Below are 21,025 nucleotides of genomic sequence, written 5' to 3' on the forward strand. Positions count from 1 at the left end.
CTTTGGTCGAGTTGGTGCAATTTTTCCTGCGATCCTCATCCCAAGACGCGCTCTCGCCTAGCTACACTGAATTCTTGAAGCCAGTTTTCAAGATGGCAGTCGCATTGGCTAAGGAAGAGATGGACTACACTATCAAGCCAGAGGCTGGTGCCTCTAACATTTCCACAGAAGAGTGGCCGTTGCTGCTCAAGAATTATGACAAGCGTACGTGGACATCGGGTTCCTTGCTGCCTCCTCCATATCCTCGGGGTGTCCTTTTGTAAAAAGCGATATGAAACTGATTGCCCTGCAATAGTGCTGGTTAGGACTGGTCACTTCACCCCAATTCCGGCCGGTTGCTCTCCCCTCAAGCGCGACTTGAAATCCTACGTCAGCTCGGGTGTCATCAACCTTGACAAGCCCTCCAACCCATCCAGTCATGAGGTTGTCGCTTGGATGAAGAGAATCCTGAGGTAAATTCGAACCAAGCTGCGTTGGTATTTGCAGATCTGAATGCTAAAACTCTACGTATCTCTAAAGGGCGGAGAAGACCGGTCACAGTGGAACACTCGATCCCAAGGTCACTGGTTGCTTGATCGTTTGCATTGACCGTGCTACTCGCTTGGTTAAGTCGCAACAAGGCGCCGGAAAAGAATACGTTTGCGTTATCCGCCTTCACGACAAGATCCCTGGCGGCGAGGCCCAGTTCAAGAGAGCTCTTGAGACTCTGACTGGTGCGCTCTTCCAGCGGCCGCCACTGATTTCTGCTGTCAAGCGTCAGCTTCGTATCAGAACCATTCACGAGAGCAAGCTCTACGAGTTCGACAATGAAAGACATCTTGGTGTGTTCTGGGTCAGCTGCGAGGCTGGAACCTACATCCGAACTCTGTGTGTGCATTTGGGTCTTTTGCTCGGTGTTGGCGCGCACATGCAGGAACTCAGACGTGTGCGCAGTGGAGCTATGGATGAGAACAACGGTCTTGTGACTTTGCATGATGTCTTGGACGCACAGTGGATGTATGACAACCAGCGGGATGAGTCTTACCTCCGCAGGGTCATCAGCCCTCTCGAGTCTCTCCTTACTACCTACAAGCGTATCGTCGTCAAGGACAGCGCTGTGAATGCTGTGTGCTATGGTGCCAAGCTCATGATTCCTGGCTTGTTGCGTTTTGGTTCGTGCCTCGTATTTTTTTTTCCCTTTCGGGCTTAAGGACTGTTGCTGACTGGAATCATAGAGGCTGGAATTGATGTCAACGAAGAGGTTGTGCTCATGACAACAAAGGGCGAGGCCATTGCAATCGGTATTGCTCAGATGTCTACTGTTGAGCTCTCCACTTGCGACCATGGCGTTGTTGCCAAGGTCAAGCGCTGCATCATGGAGCGTGATCTCTATCCTCGCAGATGGGGTATGGGTCCTGTGGCTTTGGAGAAGAAAAAGCTCAAGTCTGCTGGAAAACTTGATGTGAGTACTTGCCTTCAACGTCTCATAATCGTACTCTGTATGCTGACTGATTCTTGTAGAAATATGGCCGAACCAACGAGGCTACTCCTGCCAAATGGAAGACCGAGTACAAGGATTACAACGCTCCTGAAGATGCTGCTGCTCAGCCAGCAACCGAAACCAACGGCACCGAAGAAGCGGCTGCTGCTCCGGCCGCCGAACAGGCCGAAGCGCCATCGTCCCCCCAATCGAAGATGGATGTGGATGAGGACAAAGATGAGAAGAAACGCAAGAGGCACGAGGGTGAAACACCAGAGGAGCGTGCCGAGCGCAAGCGCAAGAAGAAGGAGAAGAAGGAAAAGAAAGAGCGGAGAAAGTCCAAGCAGGAGAAGGACGACAGCGACGACAGCGATTAAGGCATGTGTCTTACAAATCTGTGTCCGACTCTGGCACTCGGGCATCTCTCTGGTGGAGGATATTTCGCGGCCTCTACATTTGCTTCTGGGAGTGTCGTCTGGGCAAGCTGTCTGTAACTTACTTTTTGTTTCTTGTTCATCGGAGTCTTGGGTTGAAAAGGGAATCAATGTTAATCATTCTGATATCTTGCATACCACTTGCTTTGCGATACTTGTCATTGCGGAGATATGTCTCCCAGTTTTTCCATTTTGATTCTTTGGAAAGACGAATCCAGATTGATAGGCGGCATCATTGTCGTTGTCGTCTCTGGATAACACATAGCCAGTTCTTCAAGCCTTCAAATGTGAGGTAGATATGCGATCAGGCGTGAGGTTGAATGCTTTAAATCCGTTTCGTTGGCTGACCCCGGAGGTGTCGTGACCTTGCCGGTGTCTCCGCATCTCGCCTCGTCCTCCTCGCCCCCCACCAACCTACTCTACTGTATGATTCTCTGCTACCAATACTCCAGTCATTCATCGGTCTGATTTTGATATACCACTACTGCATCATTGTAAAATCTCGAGTCCATACTTCTGCTCTCCAAGGCGTCGGTAAAAGTAGCTGCAAACGATTCAAAAGCTGCTGCCATCATCATGGCTGCGGAGCTCACGTCAACGAAACTCAATGCGGAGAATCATCTGCTCTTAGTAAATCCCACCCGCTTCCCCCAGCCTGTGACCTACACTAATATCGGAATTTTATACTGGTGCAGGATCAACCTCTATTACGAGTCCCTCATGAACTCGCACGAAGGAACTTCAAATCTGTCCAACGGCTCGTCGAGCGGGAAAGGGAATATGTCCTGCCAGCACTCAAGGAGGCCGCCAATGCCTCACTGGCAAATACACAGACGCCAGATCAGACTCTCGCTGCCCTCGACGCTATGATATCTCGCATGCAAGGCCTCAAGCGGAAAATGGAAAGTCTTCAAGAAGAGGAGAAACGAATTCAGGAACAATCGCGCAAGCGCATCCAGCATTTGGAATGTCTTCACCAAATACCAAGCCTTGCGGATGTGAAATATGATCAGTGGTCTAGAGTACGACTGGATAGATTGGTGATAGATCATATGTTGCGTTCCGGATACACAGCTAGTGCCCAACAGCTAGCTCAGGAGAAGGGGATCGTAGACCTGGTGGACCTTGACGTCTTCACGCAGTGTCAACGGATCGCCCAGAGCCTGCGCCACGGTGAAACAAGAGACGCTTTGCAGTGGTGTAATGAAAATAAGGCTGCATTGAAGAAGAGTCGGGTTTGTGGGATCTAAAGACCATTCTGCGGACCACTTACTAACGCTACAAATACAGTTCAATCTCGAGTTCGAATTGCGGTTACAACAATATATTGAAATTATCCGGACGGGAGATCGAGGGAGGTTCATTGATGCTATGGCGCATGCTAAAAGATATCTTACCCCGTATATCGAAACGCAGTCGATGGAGATCCATCGGGCAGCAGGCTTGCTTGCCTTCCCACGAGATACCAAGGCTGATCCGTACAAGGTGTTTCAACAAGAAGATTTCTCTTGTCAGCAGAACACAGGCTAATAAATTTCTAGTCGATGTATTCGTCTGATCGGTGGACTTATCTTTCTGATCTGTTCATTCGGACTCATCATGAACTTCTATCATTATCCTCACGTCCACTGCTGCATATTGCACTATCCGCTGGTCTATCGGCTCTCAAGACTCCATCGTGCCATTCGGAGTATACCTCCCCGAGCTCTAACTCCTTGTCGACTACGACATCTGTATGCCCTATATGCTCAACCGAACTGAAGGAACTCGCGCGCAATATGCCATACGCTCATCATGCGAAGAGCTACGTAGAGAATGACCCGATCATCTTGCCAAATGGCAGAATCTATGGCCAGCAGCGTTTGCTAGATATGAGCAAGAAGGTCGGATGTGTCGAAACAGGCAAGGTGAAAGACCCTACTACCGGCGAGATTTTTGACGAGAGCGAGATGAAGAAGGTATATATCATGTAATCGCGAGCGTCCTCGGGTTCTCCGTCATGGAGCAATTGCTTTTCTTTGTGCCATCCTGTTCTTTGGTAGCATTGATATCGCCAGATCCTCGTGAAGGAGTATATACATGGTGCTTGGCTATTTGTCTCTTTAATCACTATCTTCAGTATCGGACACATTCCGCGACCTCTTCTTATTCTTGCCCTTGGGATCAATCTTTGGGTTTGGGGCATGCTTCCTCGAGGAACCATGCTCATCCTCTTTGACTTCAAAGACGTACATCCTTGCCTCCCGGTCTTCTCCCCTCCAGCCTCCCCTTCCCCCATGTTTTCCTTCAATCTCGCCGAGGGTCCGGGCATGCGAATATCCCTGGTAAGAGGTCCACGGAAATTTGAAACTTGTGACCACCCGCAAACCCGCGTGCCGCGCAAGATCCTTGATATTCCAAAGTGTATAAGGCTCTCCTTCGAACGTAGTCACCAAGATTTGCCCCGGCTCGGTCCTATATCTCTTTCCGTCTGGATTCCCAAGCGTCTCCCGCTCGACCTGGTTGCTAGATTCGGCTTCGCTATCCTCGCTCAAATCCCAGTCACCGTTCTCATCCTCATCCTCATCGTCACTTATGACCTCTGGACGCGCCGACAACAGCGGCACACAGGCCTTGAAGAAAGCCACCAGCAGTTCCTGGTTCGACCGCACTTGCCGGTTCACATCCGTCGATAAACCACCCACATGGGGGAAATTGAAACAGATGACGTCCCACGGGCCGCCCGGGCGGGCTCCAGACGAGGGACCCCGTTTAGCTTCCTGCCATGCAGGGCGCGAGCGCTCGCGGCGTGTATAGCCTGTACGAACATCCTTACCACCCCCGGCTGGGGAGCCCAGTTTGCGCGCATCAACTCCGAAGAAAACATTTGGTCCTCGACGGTGGTCGTCCTTCTTTTCCGGGACCGCTTGCTGTTGCTGTTCCTCTTCAGCCTTGGATTCGTCTTCCTCCTCCTCCTGGTCATTTTCATCATTTTGCTTTCCCTTTTTAGAGAATGCACCAAGAATATCCTCGATATTTTTCTCGACTTGTGGATATTTATCCCATAATGTCTCCTTGGAGTCATAGCACGTAGCAAGGATGTCCCGGCAGCGATATTGGACTGCTAGGGAGCGCGCAAACGAGAAGTCTCCTGGCGATATTCGTTAGACATGCTGGTCTAGAGATGGCGTCTCTTTGAAGTCTCTCGACTTCCTGGAACGAGAGCTGCCATGATGGCCACCATAGGGAGCAGGAAGGAGCAGAGGTCCGATCTCAACCGTCCGGTTATTTGCCATTGACCTGTAGCTACAATGGCATCACAGCTAGACAGCAGAAAAGCTGCCTTGCGGAAGAACCGTTATACGTAAGAGATGAAGACTGATCAGACGGACACTGAACAACTTCTCTTTCTCTCGTGCTCGGGCAAACCCCAGCCGTCCATGACGGAGGGAGACAGTATCCACCGGGAGCAAAAGCATTGTAGCCCAGAAAGGAGGGTGAAGGAGGGGGAGGGGGAAAGAGAGCATATAACTTACCCTCACCAACCAGAAGAATCCGATCCCTCTTCCCAAACGGGACAATGGGTCGCCGATGCTGCACCGGCCCCTTCTTCCCTGTAGGACCCTTGTTGCCATTGCCACCTTTCTGACCATGAGATGTGGATGATGCTCCGGTCGACGTCGATAATCTGGAAAACATATGCATTTTACGGGCTTCCTTGGGATTGCCGCCATCACTTCGTTGGGGCCCATGGGATCGTGCTTTTTTTGATTTGGGCATCGATATCTGATTATTCTGCTGAGCCTTTTTTTTTTTTTCTTCCCCTGATGTTTGCAAGTACGTGGGATATATACCGTATAGTCGACAATACTGACGACCAAAAAAAAAATGTTTCCATATCAGCGCGCGGGCCATTTCCACTTCCGAAATGCGATACATGTCAGATCTCGCGGGTATAACTTGAATGCGAATCCCTTATTCTGATGACCCTATGTTTGTTTACTGTCTAGTAGATTAAGGCAGCTCTAAATGGAATGGTTGATTTTCTTGCATTCTCTCCATGCACAAAACAATATCCTCCAGAAACACGCTGTCTATAACCATATTAAAAAGAAGTATCAATGGTGATATATACATTGCAGTCAAACAACAGGGAAAGGGTGGCTTTTTTTCTTTCAAAGGATATAGAGTGGCTTGCAAAAAGGCAACATATTACGACATAAATAGCGTTGTGGTGAGCGCACCATGTACGCTGGAGCACCTTGCCAGTATTGACGAGAAACCACAAAAAAAAAAAAAAAAATGAGATGTAAACCGTGACCAAGAGTTCGTAACTTGAAGCCCATATAGAGTAATAACAGAAAGAAGAGGCCTTCCCGAAAGCCTCCTGTGTGGGAGCAGGGTGCTAGGCACATCCCTGGCACCTGCGATATCAAAGATGGCAACAAAGCGGTCCATACGGACAACGCTACTTTTGACTACCTTGAATTTGAACAAAGCACATTCCGCGCTTACGGTCCAGCGGGTCACCAATCATCATGAAGACAGTTCCAAGACAAAATTTCTGCAGTCTGCCCATCATGTCAAATTGCAGCTCTGTACCGTCATGATTCTTTTTTGCAAAAGGAAAGAAATGTTGCAAATCAAGAGCGCAGGGAATCCCGCATGCTCTGGCTGCTTGCGCTGACAGGGTTCGAGGTCGGGAGGACACCAGTCTTGGGTTTGGCGTTTTGCTTGATCTTAGCAACGGCATAGACGATTCCACTGACGAACCCAACGACAATAGCCGAAACGCTGGGGAACGTGACAGGAGCATCGAAGAAGATCAGGCCGGAAACTGCAATAGGCAGCTTGTTCAAAGCTCCAACCATGGAATAGGTCGTCGACGAAGTCACACGAACGCACCAGGCTGAGGTATACGAGATGAAGACCGATGACAGACCCGACAGAATCATGGCGAACATGATACCATTCCGATCAGCGGGAGGGAAGTTGCGGGTGATGTTGGCGGACGACCAGTCCTCCATGAGGAATGTGAGGACCAGAAGGACGGGAATGGACAAAAGGTTGTTGTAGAACATGGCTAGAAAGACACGAGTCAGAAAAAATCTTTGCATAAACATGGTGAAGGTCAAAGAAAGAACGTACTGTCAAAGTCCTTGAAGTTGGTCAACTTGATACGCTTGCGCATTCCCAGAACGTAGGACGATGTGCAAAGGCAGTTGATCAACATCCAGATGTAACCAGCATTCAGAGTCGAAACCTTGGCAGTCGCATCGCCACTGCTCTCAACGGCGTGCTTGATATCAGCCCAAGCAGCAATGATGGAACTCAGAACCATGAGACCAAAGGAGAACAAGGTCAGGCCAGTCACCGAACCACCGAACCATAGCACCTCTCCGTAGGCGATCAGGATGATTGTCAGGTTCTTGAAGATGGTGTACACGGGAATTGACAAAAACTGCAGCGCCTTGGAGCCGGTGTAGATCATGCCGATGAGAAGCAAAGTAATGGGGAACCCTGTCAAGATGAAGAGACTTGATCAGTATCACGTTCTCACACCCGGAATATCTGTCAGACCAAGTGTTGCCTGGAGAATTACGTACACTTCTTGGCCTCATCGGCATTGAAGTCGCGATAGGTAATCAGTTTGGAAGCCTTGCATGTTTGGATGGCCACGATACAGACGATCGACTGTAATGAAGTCAGGCGATCAGCGCGAGTCCCTTGAATTCCATTTTCCCGTAACGTACCTGCACACAGAGAAGGAGGAAATTGAGGTTGAAATCCGTGCCGGAGAGGACATATTTGTTCATGACGGTCATCATGATCGAGGAACCGCAGTATGCCAGCACAGGCAGGATGGGATTGTTGGCGAGCTGCGCATTGGGGGCACTTCTGGGCTGGACAGGTGGCAATGGTGCTTCAAAGTTCTTACTGCCCTGGTCCAACTTGTCCATCTCGACAGTGTAATCATTGGTCTTCTTGTCGTCTGCCATGTTGCCGGTTATCGATTGTCGATCTGTATAATAAACGCGAAAGGGTTGGCGATTTGAAAATTGCCAGGATGAAGAAGGGGAAGAAAGAGATACGAGATGAATAGGGGCGCCACGCGAGAATACCACCAAAGTATATGGAATGAGTGGAAAGAAGTCTATATTTTTTTTTTGTTTTTCTTCGACTGTCCCAGTCTCTCTCTCCTTCTGAATGAAGTTCAAGGAAAGGGGGAGGGTGTCTGCAACGTGATGAAAGAAGGAGAGTTGGAAGTGATAACAAGAAGAAGATTAAGATTAAGATTAAGATGAATACCAAATAATGAGGACACTGTTGGCCTGAGTGTTCAGGCCGCTACTCCGGAAGCGGCAGAAAAATATCACCATCAAGCAGTAAGACGTCGACAGAGCGGCTGGGAAACTGATTGAGTGTGTCTATGCTAGAAAATATGATTCTGCATCTAGGAAATGATATGCGCGGGATTCTGTCATATCTCTTTTTGAGGACAATATGTACCTTCATGGAAGTTAATCGTACTCTATCAACCTCGCGGAAGTGGTGACTTGAAACTCGCTCTGAAACCCATATGTAGACTCCTGGACTTATTAGGTATCCCTGGGTATGGTTAATAGATAGTAATGATGATCCCACTGTGATCCCACCGTTATTACAAACTGACTATCCAAGATCGTCGATCCCTTAGGGTTAACCGTTGAGTTTGAAGTTGGCCTCCGCAAATATATATATCTAACGGTCATGGAGTTCCCCGCATAGACCACCGACAAGAGAAAAAAAAAAACGCGATTAGACTTCTGCGCAGTAAGTGATATATAACTCCTACTTATATTCCTTATCCTCCAAGCTCACGACCGGTCTGCCTCAATATATTAGGATTGAGAATTAGCAAGCATCTCTCCTATCAGAATCTCTTACCCCAACCAAGTCGGAGAAGGAAGACCACCACCACGATGAACAAAGACCTCGACCAGAAGCACCACACCGCGCGAGATCAAGACGACGACAATGATGACGACTCCCTCTTCGACGCCCTCGAGAAAGAAGACGACTCCGCGTACCGAGCGCACCGCATCGAACAACTCAACGCCGAGTTCTCCGCCGCCAAAAACAACCGCTCCTCCAACCCGACAACCACCCTCGTCGAGGACGGCCTCCTCCCCACGCTGAGAAACGACCAAGCCGTCCTGGACTTCACCACCCTGGCCCACCGATGTGTCGTTCACTTCGCCCATCCCGACTTCGCCCGCTGCGGGGTCATGGACGAGCACATCCGCGCGCTGGCAGCGCAACACCACGATATACGCTTTGCCCGCGTTGACGTGCGCGACACGCCATTCGTGGTGGAGAAGCTGAGCATACGGGTCCTGCCTTGTGTGATTGGGTTCAAGGATGGGCTGGGTGTTGAGCGGGTGGTTGGGTTTGAGGGGCTCGGGGCTGGCGGGCGCGATGGGGCCGAGAATTTCAGCACAGCGACGCTTGAGAAGCGGTTGCTCTGGAAGGGGGTGTTAAGTCAGGCGAAATTCAAGACGGGCAATGACGGCTCCGACATCTCTGACGGAGATAGTGGCGACGAAGGATTCAATGGAAGACGGCGAGGCGCTGCGCGACGGACTATCCGCAGCGGGAACATACGAAACCGCGGAGAGGATAATGATGATGACTGGGATTGAACAATTAAGCGCTTTGATTGTGACGAAGCCTCATGCGACAGCCCAACCGAGGACCCCTTTGGATAATTTTGTGGACTACGGCCATCTCCCTGATCCGCGCATAGAACGGGGGCCACCCTTTCTAGCAGTGGACATATCGATAGTGGGTGATGAAGCGCAGACAGGCCATTCCATGCACGTAGATGCCTTTTTTTTTTCTATACTTCTACACCAGCAAGCCGAAGCAAAGCACTGAATGACACGAATACTGCATGATCATCGAGTAAAGTTACAGACAATGTGGCTCGAGGCAGATGAGAAAAGCGATCATCTCCAGCAAGAGAAATTTGAATGCTCCATGGAAGTATGAAAGATGTCGTATGGATAACAAAGAAAAGGGTAAAAAAAAAAGTCAAAAAAAAGGGGAGGAGAATTTATACAGGCGGCCCAGAACAGTCACGTCGCATCTACCACTCTGCGGCAGGCGGCTGTCATGCTTCAACCGGAAGAGTGAATATGATAAAAGAAAGATGGGAATTGTCGCCGTCAGATGGATACACCGAAGATGTTCGCACAGAGGAAAAGACGGAAAGCAAGAGAAGGAAACCAGATCTAGATAGCTACATTCTTCATCTCCCCCAAAACTTCTGATTCCAAGGCTGTAGATCCTGTCTGGTTAGACTCGCGCTTCTGCGCCTTCTCTGACTTGGGCGATTTCCGCTCGTCATGCTTGTCCGCGAGACTTTCGTTCTCCTTGCCGGAAATCTGTGGGGTGACCACTTCCATCAAATCTTCTGTCCGAGGTTCCTTGGTATTCTCTTTGGCAGCATCCTCAGACACTTCAACTTCAGCGCTCCCATTCACAGGACTCGTGGCCTCCTCGGTGACACGAGCAAGAGGACTCGAGACACCAAACTGCGTCTTCGGACTCTGAGTCGATCCGCGGTTGGGGAAGCGGTGAGGCGAACGGCCACGTTCTTCACTCGGTCCTGGGCTTCCATACGGGGATTCTTTGCCAGATCTGCTGTTGGTGTTGAGTCCCAGTCCAGTAGGAGCCTTGCGCCGAGGTTGCCTTCTCCCATACTTCTGGTCTGTCCTCCAACGGAGAATCTCCAAGTAGGGTGGCTCGACATTCTGCGCTTTGAATTCCAACAATTTCATCTCATTCGTCTCTTCGTCTACATGCACCTTGCCGCTGCAGATATCTTCCGCCACCACTGCGAGGAAGGCAGCCCAGGAGCGAGCAATCACATACTTGCAGTCATAGTCGCGACCGAAGATGATGACCTGACCCCATTTGCCGGTTGGTCCAGGAGCCAAGTCAATCGCGATATGGTTTCCACCCCAATCACGAGCAAGAGGGATCCAGGCTGGGTGTGCGTATGCCTTTTGAACAGCCCCCGGGGGCTGCGAGTCCTGGCGTTCCAGGAGCTCATTTCTCCATAAAGGATTTGTAGCTTGCGGCGGGGGTACGGTGGATGAAGAACTTGCTGTAGCTTTAGGGAGGGGAGGAGGGTTCATGACGTTGGAGCCGCTCAGAAATTCCTCGTTCACAGTTCTCCAATTCTTCCATTCCTGGACGATTTCCTCACAATCTAGGAGCATGCAACCGAAAATGACACCTGTGGGAAGACCGGGGCGCTCCTGACCATCATGGCTCATGAGAGACTCTCGTACTTCAAGAGGTAGACTGCAATCCAATTCGTGCTCCAACTCGTTGATATCATTCTGGGTGCAACCTTCGCATAGATTGTCGAAGAGTTCTTCGTAATTACTTTCCAGCCATCGCTCGATTTTCCGCCACGAGTGGCCTACCGGGGGAGGAGGGGGAGCGCCGTCGTGGAAGCTCTGCATCTGAATTTCGGCGGCACCATCTGTCCCCGGATCGGTTGATCTCCGCTTCTGGGAAGAAAGCGATCTCATCCCGGGGGAGTATGGGCGGTTAGGAGAGCCAACACCAGTAGGGGAACCAGTCCAGCCATTGGGATGAGAGCCTGCCGATCCTTTTGGTTGGTCGTCCTCGAAGGAATCCGTCAGATCCGGCCGAGACTCGATCGCACTTGTTGCAATGGATGTAAGAGGCTCGTGACGGCTTTGACTCAAAGGTACATGCTTTCCGGTGCGGTAGGGAGAATCGTGGGATGCGTGCCGATCATAGGAGGTCATCGTATGCCAAAAGGAGCGCCATGCTGAACCAAAGCTGCTCAAAGTCAGAAATCACTATCTGATCTGACAGGTACTGAAGCAGAGAGGGAGAGAGAGAGATATCCAAAGTCGCAGAAAGGGAGTTGGAACATAATACTTACGCGTTCGCCATGATGGAAACCTCCGCAGTACAAGCACTGAATCTAAGACCGAAGAAATTCACAACCCTTTTTTTTTTTTCTTATTTCTTCTTCCAAACTTATGTATACCGAAGATGGATCATTGGACGTCTGACGGTGTCCGAGGTCAGATTGAGGAGATGACACTTGTAGATTTGGTAAGAGAAGAAGAAAAGGACGAGAAGGCCAAGAACTTTTCTTCCCCCTCTGGCAAGGGGAAGGGGAAGGGGAAGGGGGAGCGGAGGGGATGTGGTTAATTAAATTGTTGTTCCTCCCAACACGCAGAAAGAGACAGAGGGAGAAAAAGAAAAGGGACAGGTCAGGGTGTCAAGAAGAATGGAAGCAGTGGTGAAATGGGGGAATCGAGTTGATGACGATAAAGGAGGAGGAGAAGAAGAGAGGATGAAGGAGAGAAGAAGGAGATGTAGTTATGTATGATGGATGTTGGTACGGGAGTATATGATTCAAAGGTACCCTCCAACGGAGATGATGGATGTTGCTCTAACAGGACGCAGCAATGGAACAACGAAAACAATCATTCAATTTGGACGATGATGATAAATGATGATAGTGATGATGATGGTGGATGGATGCTTCTTCTTGATTTCTACGAAAACGAGAATCGTTCGAATTGATTGATTATTACGCGTCTCTGTAATTTTTTTTTTTTTCTGTCCCCATCATCCCCGAATTCCTGATGTTCATTCTTTCCAGTTCTCTTTCTGGCTCGACTTTTCTGACTCTCGTTCCCCCCTTTGAACTGTTGGAGCCGGTTCTAGCGCGTCTAGTTGTTGTTGTTGTTAATGTTATGTGTGAGATTGGACACCAGCATCCACGATTCGCCCTCGAACCCCTGGACGGTTGGAATTTGATAGGTTTCTAGACTTCTAGATAAGTAAGCAGATAGCCTACATAGATGTTGATCTTCTTCGTGTATATATATACCGATATTGTTATTAAGGATTATGGTCGAGAGTCTGTAGCTCGGGTCAACCGTGATTCTCATTCTATATCGCTTCTTCTCAGCACCTATCGAAATCGAAAACAATGCAGAAGAAGAGCAACTCTTCTTTACCACATATCCCCGTCAGATGAGTTAAATGATCGATCCCTCTGCCCTTCGTCGCGGTTTGTAACATCTGGATGGCGATATCATCATGCAGATGCATAGCAACAAACATCCGAATTCATCGACTTTTTTTTTTTTCCCAGAGTACGTACTGACGCCACTGGAGAATTGTACCTGCATTCCAAGACTCTTCCGCAAACGACCATCTTGACATCAAAGTATCTACCAGAGATATACGCCAATGCTTTCCCAAAAGACGCATTCAAAGCAATCTCCAATAATTGCAATGGTTTAGGGACGATCAATTGTTTTTTCTACTCCGTATGTACTGAAGTTCATTGGAACCAACCAGGGAGTCTGGACCAAGGGAAACTAATCTGTGGACCACCAACCGGCTGCTGAGAACTGAGACCTGAGACTTGAGATCTGAGAAATCGTTTTTTTCGCCTGCTTGACTGAAGTTTGAACTAGTCTTCTAGTGGCGTTCAGGCGAAATAACCATCGATAATGAAATCCGAGGACCTTTTATTTAATTTCCCTTCATTTCCAGTGGCCATCCAGCTCCGGAGTATATGTACCTACTGTGTACGGAGTACAAAATATTTTTACCCCTGGAACTAATCAAAGGCTAGGGAGTCGGCAAGCCAATTCGACTTTGCCAACCGATTCATGCACTCTGTTCTCGGGGTACGGACAATTTTATCTAGACCGCTATATCCGGAGTATTTCAGCTGATGATTTTTTTTTTTTTAGATTCTTTTTTTTTGGACTCCTTCAAGCCACTGGCCGGGCAGCTCCGTGTAGAAATCTAAGCACTAAATCGTTAGTTAGGACTTAGGGACTTACGGAGTAGGAGTCTAGGACAATTGGATCACTGGATGGGTATTCGATAGTAGTTGACGAGTTGTTTTCAGGGGGTCGGAGAGACGAAATAAGACTGGAATGGATCTCTTTCCCGGGCATCATCATTCGCCAAACGGTTAAATGCTGCCTTCAGGAGCTGAGAGTTTACCAAGCACAATTTGAAGATATCTATGAAGTAAACCACCAGCCGAGAACTGCAGTACTCCAGAGGACCCCCAAAATAGCCCTGATTTGTTGTTCTACCATGACAGACGGATGCACCGAAGTCGAATTGATTACCTTCCATATAGGTACTGTCAACATGTCCTCGAGGTCAAAACGAGTGGATTGCTTCAGAAACAGGCTGAATGCTCGAGATAGTGTAGAGAGGGTAAACTGTGCAAGACGTCGGGCTCGATTGCCCGACTCAAGAAACAAGAACAAGGCAGAGAGGCAAGAACCACAGATGAGAAAACAGAAAAGCTCAACATCCCGTGCCCGTCTCTCGAACTCTTCTTTCATAGTTGCAGGTGTAGAATACCAGGAATATCCTTAGAAAGGAAAAAAATAATAAAAAAAAAATATACGAGTGATGGCCGAGATTGACAAAAGAAAAAAATAAAAGAGAAAGAGAGACGTACATGAACAGATGGAGATCGCAAGACAAGGGATAAAATGTCAACGATTGTCATGGCGGCACGTACCTCGCCAGTGACTGCAACCACAAAGAAAAGAAAAGGGCAAAACAAAAAGTCAAGAGAGACCGTCCCAAACAACACGCCCCGAAAGCACTCAAAGGCAAACAGACTCCAGGTTCAATGCAACAAAGGGTATGTAGACACCTCAAAAAAAGGACCCATAAAACCCCGTGAAGGAAAAGAACAATCACCGCTACCAAAGAGAACCATTGAGAGATCATTGTCATCCCCACAACGTGAAAAGACATGATAGGAACTAGCCAATGTAAATCAGAGGAAAATAAATCATCGGAGCTTGAAATGAATTGAAGGACTGCACAAAGTCGAGCCATATTCATCGTGGAATACGATATGCTTAGGACTTCAGGTTGATCGGATCGTTCACAGTGACAGCGTATTTTCATAAGAGGACGAATCCAGAAGAATCTCTCGCAGCGCAAAATTCAAGTAGCAAAACACAAAAGAACTCAGATAGGGCAAATGTTGATCGAGTCTTTCAGAGAAAAAAAAAAGGCACACTAAGCGAATGAGCTCTGGATACCGCTGGATGCATAACCGGGATTTGCATCGAGCTTCAGGATACGTCTCAGATCATCTTCCATCTTCCTGGTGTCAAGAGCAGGAGAGGACGTCTTCGCCGGCATAGTTCGAAAATCCGGAGATTGTTGGTGCACAGGAGGATAGTACATAGGCTGCTGTGCGTAATGATGCGGATCTTTCGCAGAACCGTAGAATCCAAACGGAGAGGGAGATGGGCCCCCATGAATATTTGCGCCATTTGCAGAGTTTGCCGAAAGAACGTCCCTCCGATGAGGTGAATTCTGATAGTGTTGGGAACCATTAATTTGAGGATGCGAAAAAGGAGACTGTAACCCGTTTCCGCCGAACGAATGTTGTCGATGACGTGACAGGTCCTGGGAACCGGTAGCTGGGGGACCCGAGGTGGTCCTCAGGGGAGTCGCGTAGTGAGGAACGTTGTGATCAAAATTTGATCGCACTCCATAACTATTGGCACTGCTCTGACTCAAAGAAGATGTAGTTGACGGCTTCTGTGGTCGAGGGTTCAGCAAGAGGTCTTTAAGGGCTTCGGTCTTCGCCCTTCGTTGTTCCTCGTCGAGCTCCGAATTAGAGGAAGAGGTAGAGCTCGTAGACCGCAACGCATCCATGCGATCTCTGTAGGATGCGGCAAAAGGTGGTCCGATGTAGGAACTCGGAATCCCCGGACTTCCCATTTCAGGGGGAAAGGCTCCCCCAGGAGCCCCGTTGGCCATTCTGTGGTTTTGAGCCCTAGATTCTGTCTGCGGAGACCGAACCCGTTTGTTGGCTTCCGGACTGCGCTGAGACTGAGAGCTTCGAGCTTCAACAGCGGCTTTGAATAAGAAGTCAAGGGGTGTTGACTGTTGCGCCTCGGGCTGGGGTTGAAAACGTGGTCTCGGTTTCGATGGTGTGCTATCAAGTTCAGGCTCGGCTTCGGCATGGTCACCATCAATTTCTTCGACAGATTCTGGTCCCGGTAGCGACTTGGAGAAAAAGCTTGGAATGGGGAGCGCAGAAGGAGCTGGCGAGGCATGGAACGTCGGGCCTGCATAGTGAGGGCTGTCTTTCACCTGGGGAGTCACGTTGGCTGGATGCGAAGAGGTGTGTCGGTGTCCATTGTTCTGAATCTGAGAAGGTTTGGGTGTCTCGCGCGGTTTCCTGTTGGGCCGAGGGTTCTTTTTCTTGGAAAGATTAACATTAATCGATGAATCGGTAGCGACTTCTCCAGGACTCGAGTTCCTCGGTGGTGACGAGGGAGGGGTAGTAAGCATGGCCACTTTCTGAACAGACGGAGTGGTGGTTTTCTTCTGATTGCGTCTGTTGTTTCGAGGGCCTCGAGGTGTGGGAGGTGTGGGAGAAGGGGTCGACATTATGTGACAAGATGGCTTGATAAATAGGCAGCCTTTGAAGATTGGAGAATCTCAAGAATAATGATAGCAAGAACAACAATAGCACGACAACTAGCAAGAATAACAGTAGTGGTGGACAAAGAGAAGTCACCGTATCACTGTCCAGCAGTCGGTAAGAGATACTGCAACGCTAGAAGAGCTCAGCAAGAGATGACAGAACCGATGGTTGGGAAGTTGAAAGCGAGATGCGATAGCCTTGAGTTTCCTGTCAAAGAACAAGGCACTAGTGATTCAAGCGTAGGGAGAGAAGGACACTCTATGAATCAAATCCAGAGAAACACAATGAAAGGAGCAAGACGAGTTCAAAGCATGCTCTCAAATCTAGATTGGCGAAGGTAAAGAAGATATCGAGACAAAGCAGGGACACATGGTCGTCTGGACGTAGTAGATAGTAGTAGTAGTAGTAGGCATTGGAATTGAATGTGATGATGAGATTGGGAAGGGCGGGAGAGAAGAAGGCTGGGGCAGAAAGGAAACCTAAGCGGGGATCCGCGATGACTAACTGTAACCAAGCATATCAGTGGTCAGGTTGTGCTTCTACGCCACTTCGGCCTCGTTTTGACTCTCCCCCATTAACTGTTGCAAGTCGTGACTTGACTCGTGTCTGGTTGCAAACAGAGTCAAACAGGCAGCAGCTTGGTAGTTGGTACCCTAGCTGTGATAGTTCTCCCAACCAACGGACGAACACACGGGGGAGTGAAGGCACCATCGCAAAGCGTACGTACCTAATCTGTGATATGACTATTCTACTAACTGCCCCTCTTATCGTCTCCCTAGCTACCGACTTCTGTACTAACTATCTAACTAGCAGAGGTACCTTGTAGGGAAACTTACGTCAGTCATCCTCACCGCAACGCCCGATACCAGACCACCCTTCTTAGCTACGTAATTCGACATTACTGGCTCCAACTCGTTGGCATTTGCAAATAAGTCTGCAAGTCTCGGCGATCGTCACCAAAATTTCTAAAGGACGATAAGGAAAAGAAGTTGGTGGGCCGTTCCAAGATGGCCGACGTGGAGATGAAGGAGGCAACCGCCGGGGCCTCAGCTAAGGGCAAAGGTGTTTCGAAAAGCTCGGAAGGTGCCAGCGATGGCAAGAAAAAGTTTGAGGTGAAGAAGGTGAGATTTGATTGACGATGAAAACATCGTTAGGTTGATCTAACATGCGGTTTTCCATAGTGGAACGCGGTCGCCTTGTGGGCTTGGGACATCGTTGTCGACAACTGTGCGATTTGTCGCAATCACATCATGGATCTATGTATGCCCTTGTCGTCTTTTCATATCCAAAGATTTCCGTCAATATATGATTCACTAATACACGTACAGGTATCGAGTGCCAGGCAAACCAGGGATCTTCAACAACCGAGGAGTGCACAGTCGCCTGGGGAATCTGTAACGTGGGTTTCTTCATCGTCACTATATGTTTCTTACCTGGACACTGACCGATGGCTTTGTTCTATTCTAGCATGCATTTCATTTCCACTGCATCTCTCGTTGGCTCAAAACTCGCCAAGTGTGCCCTCTGGATAACAGAGACTGGGAATTCCAGAAGTATGGCCGGTAGATTGGAGCCCATGCATCAGATGAAAGGGCAAGTTTGCTGTCGCTCATTCCGACAAGGCATTTTCAGAATTACGGACACGATTGTTGATTTTATATCCATCTAGCTCTCATGCATTGACCTGGAGAGAGCTACTCGAAGACGAATAACACTTCGACTGGGAAGGCACTCATGGTTTCTTTATCAAAACATATGCCCAATCTCAACCAGGAGACCGGGCGCGTAAATCTAGACTCGTGATTTACAAAGGTGACTGAAAACAGTTGAAATGGGGTTTGTTTTTATGGGATACTCGATATGGTCATTTAGGAGGCACCGTTGTCTCATGCGACTTTGACGCCGTCAACCACGATCCCTGGGCCACCACTGTTCCCTAGGCTAGGGACCAGCCATTTTTCAGGGTGTTTATTGTACACAGGCCAGGGCGGGATCACAACCAATGCCGTCAATAATGTACCCGCTAATCCAATCCAGAGCGTTAAATGTATATCTTGGTAGATGTATCCGATAAGGAAAGCAGCGGCCTTTGGCAGATGGACGAGTAAGCAAGCGATCAACACCGACAAAGGGGAGGTAAAAGGAGATCCCTGAACCAGCTCGAATTTGTACTTACTCCAGAGATGATGAGGATGGCTGTGGAAAGGATCTCGGTGATGCGTTGGCCGTGGAAATCCTAGTGGCCCCATCAAGTTGCCAGATTAGCTTCTAGTTCAGGTGCAGAGAGGGAACATGTGGCTGGACGAGGCTTTTCACTGGGGATGAGTGGCATCATACAATCTGGCCTTCAAACGCATCCTGAACAGGACCTAGGATATCATCCATGGCGATTATTTGACCTGCAAAATCAATTCTTTGACTGCTCAATCACTGGGTTGTGTTGTCATGAAGCTTCTTTGTATGAATGGAGATGTTGATTACTCCAAGGCGGAGCGGGAGGAACTCTGGGGGCCCTGACCGCCTTCAGATAACAGTTCTATGGTCGTCTACTCCGTATCCGGACTCACTGGAAACTTGCCTATGTTTGTGACTGGAAATGATATACGGAATGAATCTGTGGTCATAATAATAGCTTATATAAGACCATGTCCTTTCGGCATCCAATATTCCCAGGCTAATCCACCAGGAATTTCAAGATATGAGGGCACAGAATTATGCTACAAGTAAGAAGGTAGCTTCTAAAGACATCATTGGTCATCTATGTAATTTTTCATCAGCTGCGATTATGGAGGATAGCTGAAGAAGCTCAACGATGTACAGTAGCACCGTCCTGGGCGGGTTCGAGGAGCTTCCACTGGCACGAGATGTTATTGGAAGCAAAGTGGGCGATGATGCGGTTTGCGATCTCCTCGAACCTGTCGGTGGCCAGCGCAAGGATGGTTGGTCCGGCACCAGATAGACAGATTCCAAGCAGACCTGGCTGGGTGGAGGGGTTCATCGACTGGAGGATCTCCGTCAAGCCCGGGATCAGAGTCTTCCGGTATGGCTGATGGACCTTGTCCTGCATGGCCAAGTAGATTGTATCCGGGTCTGGGGGCGAGGTACCCAATGCTGCAGGCAGCAGCGCAGCCCGCTGCAGATTGAAGACCTAGAGATAGTTCATGCGCGTTAAGACCCCGAGTGCTTCATCAAACATGCCGCCCGGCCGAGCAAGCGGGGAGGAACACGACTTACAACGTCCGCTCTTGAGTACATAGTCGGAAGAACATTGCGTGCGTTAGCGGTGGGCACCACAAAGTCGGGGATGATAGCAATGGCCTTGATTTCCTTGGCCCATTGGAACTTCCGGTAGTGACCGATACCCAGAGGAGGCTCAGGAGGCCTCTTGCCGGTATCCACACCGCCCGCGGGCGCAGGGAGAACCTCACTGAGTGGGATCTCCTTGCGAGCTACTTCTTCGGGTTTCAATTCATTCAGATACGTGCCGACGAAGCCTCCAAACAGCGAGGCGGCGACGTTATCCGGATGCCGCTCTGGGATTGAGCCATCAGTCACGGGTTTCGAGGAGGGGGTAAAGGAGGGGAGAGCGCAGCGGGCGCCTGGTAGGTACGCGAGGAGGGGATGGTGAAGTGGAAGTCTACATACCGATCATCAAGCAATAATCGAGGAGTCTGTCCTTGCTCAGGCCAAGACGACCTACTTCATTTCCCAGCATAACACCAGCCACCACCGCTGTGCCTGACGAACCGAGACCTCGACCCAGAGGAATAGGATTTACGATATGCACCCGTGTCTCCACGGGGAAGGCTCTCTGGTCATGGCATCTAAGTATGTACAGAGCTACACGGGTGATCAGGTTGACCTCTGGGTCCAGGCTGATCTTCTCAGTACTCTTGCTCCGGTCTTCATATGTGATCACACAGTTCAGAGGATGCTCGGATGATGATTTGGAGGAGTCAACGGTGACCTGGAGTTCCAGATGCATTGACAATGCTAACCCAATGACATCGAACCCGGGTCCGATATTGGCGGACGAGCAGGGCACTTTGATGGCAAAAGTGGAAGCAGACATTGTCGTTTAGTGGTGCCCAAATGGCACTATTTCAGGAGACAGAGAGAAAAAAAAAAAAAAAAAAAAAACAAAGGGGGTCGTTAGATGACCAAGGATGACAATGGTATCCAGAACAAACAGGAGGTACGGGTAGTCAATTAACTGATAAGAGTAGATCGTTGGTCTATGGAAAGAGAAGGTACAGTGGTGAGTTGGTGAGTGTGACTCTATTTTAGAGTTCTTGGCACACACTACAGAAAAAAATTGGCCGACGTCGGGGTGTATGTAGATAATTGAGATCAACAAGAAAGATTGTTCATGTCACCTCATCTTCTTGGGTTCGTCTCTACTTTCAATGTTATATATAGAAACATAGAAGCTGCTTCATGGGTTCGCGAAGAAACAGATACAAACGAACTATGTCGCGACGTTTTCAGTCTGAACCTCTGAAGTCTGAAGATGTCTCTCTCTCAGTGCAACCTGATTATCTAATGAATATCTCTCTCTAATCTCTATCTGTTTTTGAGCACATGGCAAATAATACTTCCCATACCTGTATGTAT

General features: G+C 49.0%; 10 protein-coding genes across 10 annotated transcripts, besides 4 other annotated features; 4 read left to right on the forward strand and 6 right to left on the reverse strand.

Moving 5' to 3' along the window:
* Positions 1-92: 92 nt before the first annotated feature.
* On the forward strand, positions 93-1,836 carry cbf5 (pseudouridine synthase CBF5; the record flags this gene model as incomplete). The annotated part of the gene is made up of 5 exons (XM_001273904.1): positions 93-204; positions 296-452; positions 520-1,151; positions 1,215-1,441; positions 1,501-1,836. The coding sequence occupies 5 exons, from the start codon at positions 93-95 to the stop codon at positions 1,834-1,836; spliced, it is 1,464 nt and encodes a 487-aa protein (XP_001273905.1).
* A 633-nt stretch (positions 1,837-2,469) lies between these two features.
* Positions 2,470-3,866, forward strand: ACLA_009000 (FYV10 family protein; the record flags this gene model as incomplete). Its single annotated transcript, XM_001273905.1, has 4 exons — positions 2,470-2,523; positions 2,589-3,128; positions 3,184-3,378; positions 3,435-3,866. 4 exons carry the CDS (start codon positions 2,470-2,472, stop codon positions 3,864-3,866), a joined length of 1,221 nt encoding a protein of 406 aa, XP_001273906.1.
* A 129-nt stretch (positions 3,867-3,995) lies between these two features.
* Positions 3,996-5,577, reverse strand: ACLA_009010 (25S rRNA (uracil2634-N3)-methyltransferase; the record flags this gene model as incomplete). Its single annotated transcript, XM_001273906.1, has 2 exons — positions 3,996-5,023; positions 5,409-5,577. 2 exons carry the CDS (start codon positions 5,575-5,577, stop codon positions 3,996-3,998), a joined length of 1,197 nt encoding a protein of 398 aa, XP_001273907.1.
* Positions 5,578-6,515: 938 nt separating this feature from the next.
* Positions 6,516-7,871, reverse strand: gmtA (GDP-mannose transporter; the record flags this gene model as incomplete). Its single annotated transcript, XM_001273907.1, has 4 exons — positions 6,516-6,955; positions 7,021-7,392; positions 7,479-7,566; positions 7,626-7,871. 4 exons carry the CDS (start codon positions 7,869-7,871, stop codon positions 6,516-6,518), a joined length of 1,146 nt encoding a protein of 381 aa, XP_001273908.1.
* A 963-nt stretch (positions 7,872-8,834) lies between these two features.
* ACLA_009030 (thioredoxin domain-containing protein) lies at positions 8,835-9,554 on the forward strand (the record flags this gene model as incomplete). Its single annotated transcript, XM_001273908.1, has 1 exon — positions 8,835-9,554. The coding sequence occupies one exon, from the start codon at positions 8,835-8,837 to the stop codon at positions 9,552-9,554; it is 720 nt and encodes a 239-aa protein (XP_001273909.1).
* A 591-nt stretch (positions 9,555-10,145) lies between these two features.
* Positions 10,146-11,699, reverse strand: ACLA_009040 (SMI1/KNR4 family protein; the record flags this gene model as incomplete). The annotated part of the gene is made up of 1 exon (XM_001273909.1): positions 10,146-11,699. One exon carries the CDS (start codon positions 11,697-11,699, stop codon positions 10,146-10,148), a length of 1,554 nt encoding a protein of 517 aa, XP_001273910.1.
* Positions 11,700-12,236: 537 nt separating this feature from the next.
* Positions 12,237-12,280: a microsatellite.
* Positions 12,281-12,404: 124 nt separating this feature from the next.
* Positions 12,405-12,442: a microsatellite.
* A 2,543-nt stretch (positions 12,443-14,985) lies between these two features.
* ACLA_009050 (proline-rich nuclear receptor coactivator motif-containing protein) lies at positions 14,986-16,374 on the reverse strand (the record flags this gene model as incomplete). Its single annotated transcript, XM_001273910.1, has 1 exon — positions 14,986-16,374. One exon carries the CDS (start codon positions 16,372-16,374, stop codon positions 14,986-14,988), a length of 1,389 nt encoding a protein of 462 aa, XP_001273911.1.
* A 420-nt stretch (positions 16,375-16,794) lies between these two features.
* Positions 16,795-16,820: a microsatellite.
* Positions 16,821-17,418: 598 nt separating this feature from the next.
* Positions 17,419-17,977, forward strand: ACLA_009060 (SCF ubiquitin ligase complex subunit HRT1; the record flags this gene model as incomplete). Its single annotated transcript, XM_001273911.1, has 4 exons — positions 17,419-17,532; positions 17,593-17,671; positions 17,740-17,810; positions 17,879-17,977. The coding sequence occupies 4 exons, from the start codon at positions 17,419-17,421 to the stop codon at positions 17,975-17,977; spliced, it is 363 nt and encodes a 120-aa protein (XP_001273912.1).
* Positions 17,978-18,297: 320 nt separating this feature from the next.
* ACLA_009070 (signal peptidase complex subunit 1) lies at positions 18,298-18,796 on the reverse strand (the record flags this gene model as incomplete). The annotated part of the gene is made up of 3 exons (XM_001273912.1): positions 18,298-18,498; positions 18,588-18,647; positions 18,749-18,796. The coding sequence occupies 3 exons, from the start codon at positions 18,794-18,796 to the stop codon at positions 18,298-18,300; spliced, it is 309 nt and encodes a 102-aa protein (XP_001273913.1).
* Positions 18,797-19,217: 421 nt separating this feature from the next.
* On the reverse strand, positions 19,218-20,483 carry ACLA_009080 (homoserine kinase; the record flags this gene model as incomplete). Its single annotated transcript, XM_001273913.1, has 3 exons — positions 19,218-19,559; positions 19,646-19,944; positions 20,057-20,483. 3 exons carry the CDS (start codon positions 20,481-20,483, stop codon positions 19,218-19,220), a joined length of 1,068 nt encoding a protein of 355 aa, XP_001273914.1.
* Positions 20,484-20,529: 46 nt separating this feature from the next.
* Positions 20,530-20,555: a microsatellite.
* Positions 20,556-21,025: the final 470 nt, after the last annotated feature.

Source organism: Aspergillus clavatus, genomic scaffold, assembly GCF_000002715.2.
Source record: "Aspergillus clavatus NRRL 1 1099423829795 genomic scaffold, whole genome shotgun sequence".
In the NCBI taxonomy this organism is placed as follows: Eukaryota; Fungi; Ascomycota; class Eurotiomycetes; order Eurotiales; family Aspergillaceae; genus Aspergillus; species Aspergillus clavatus.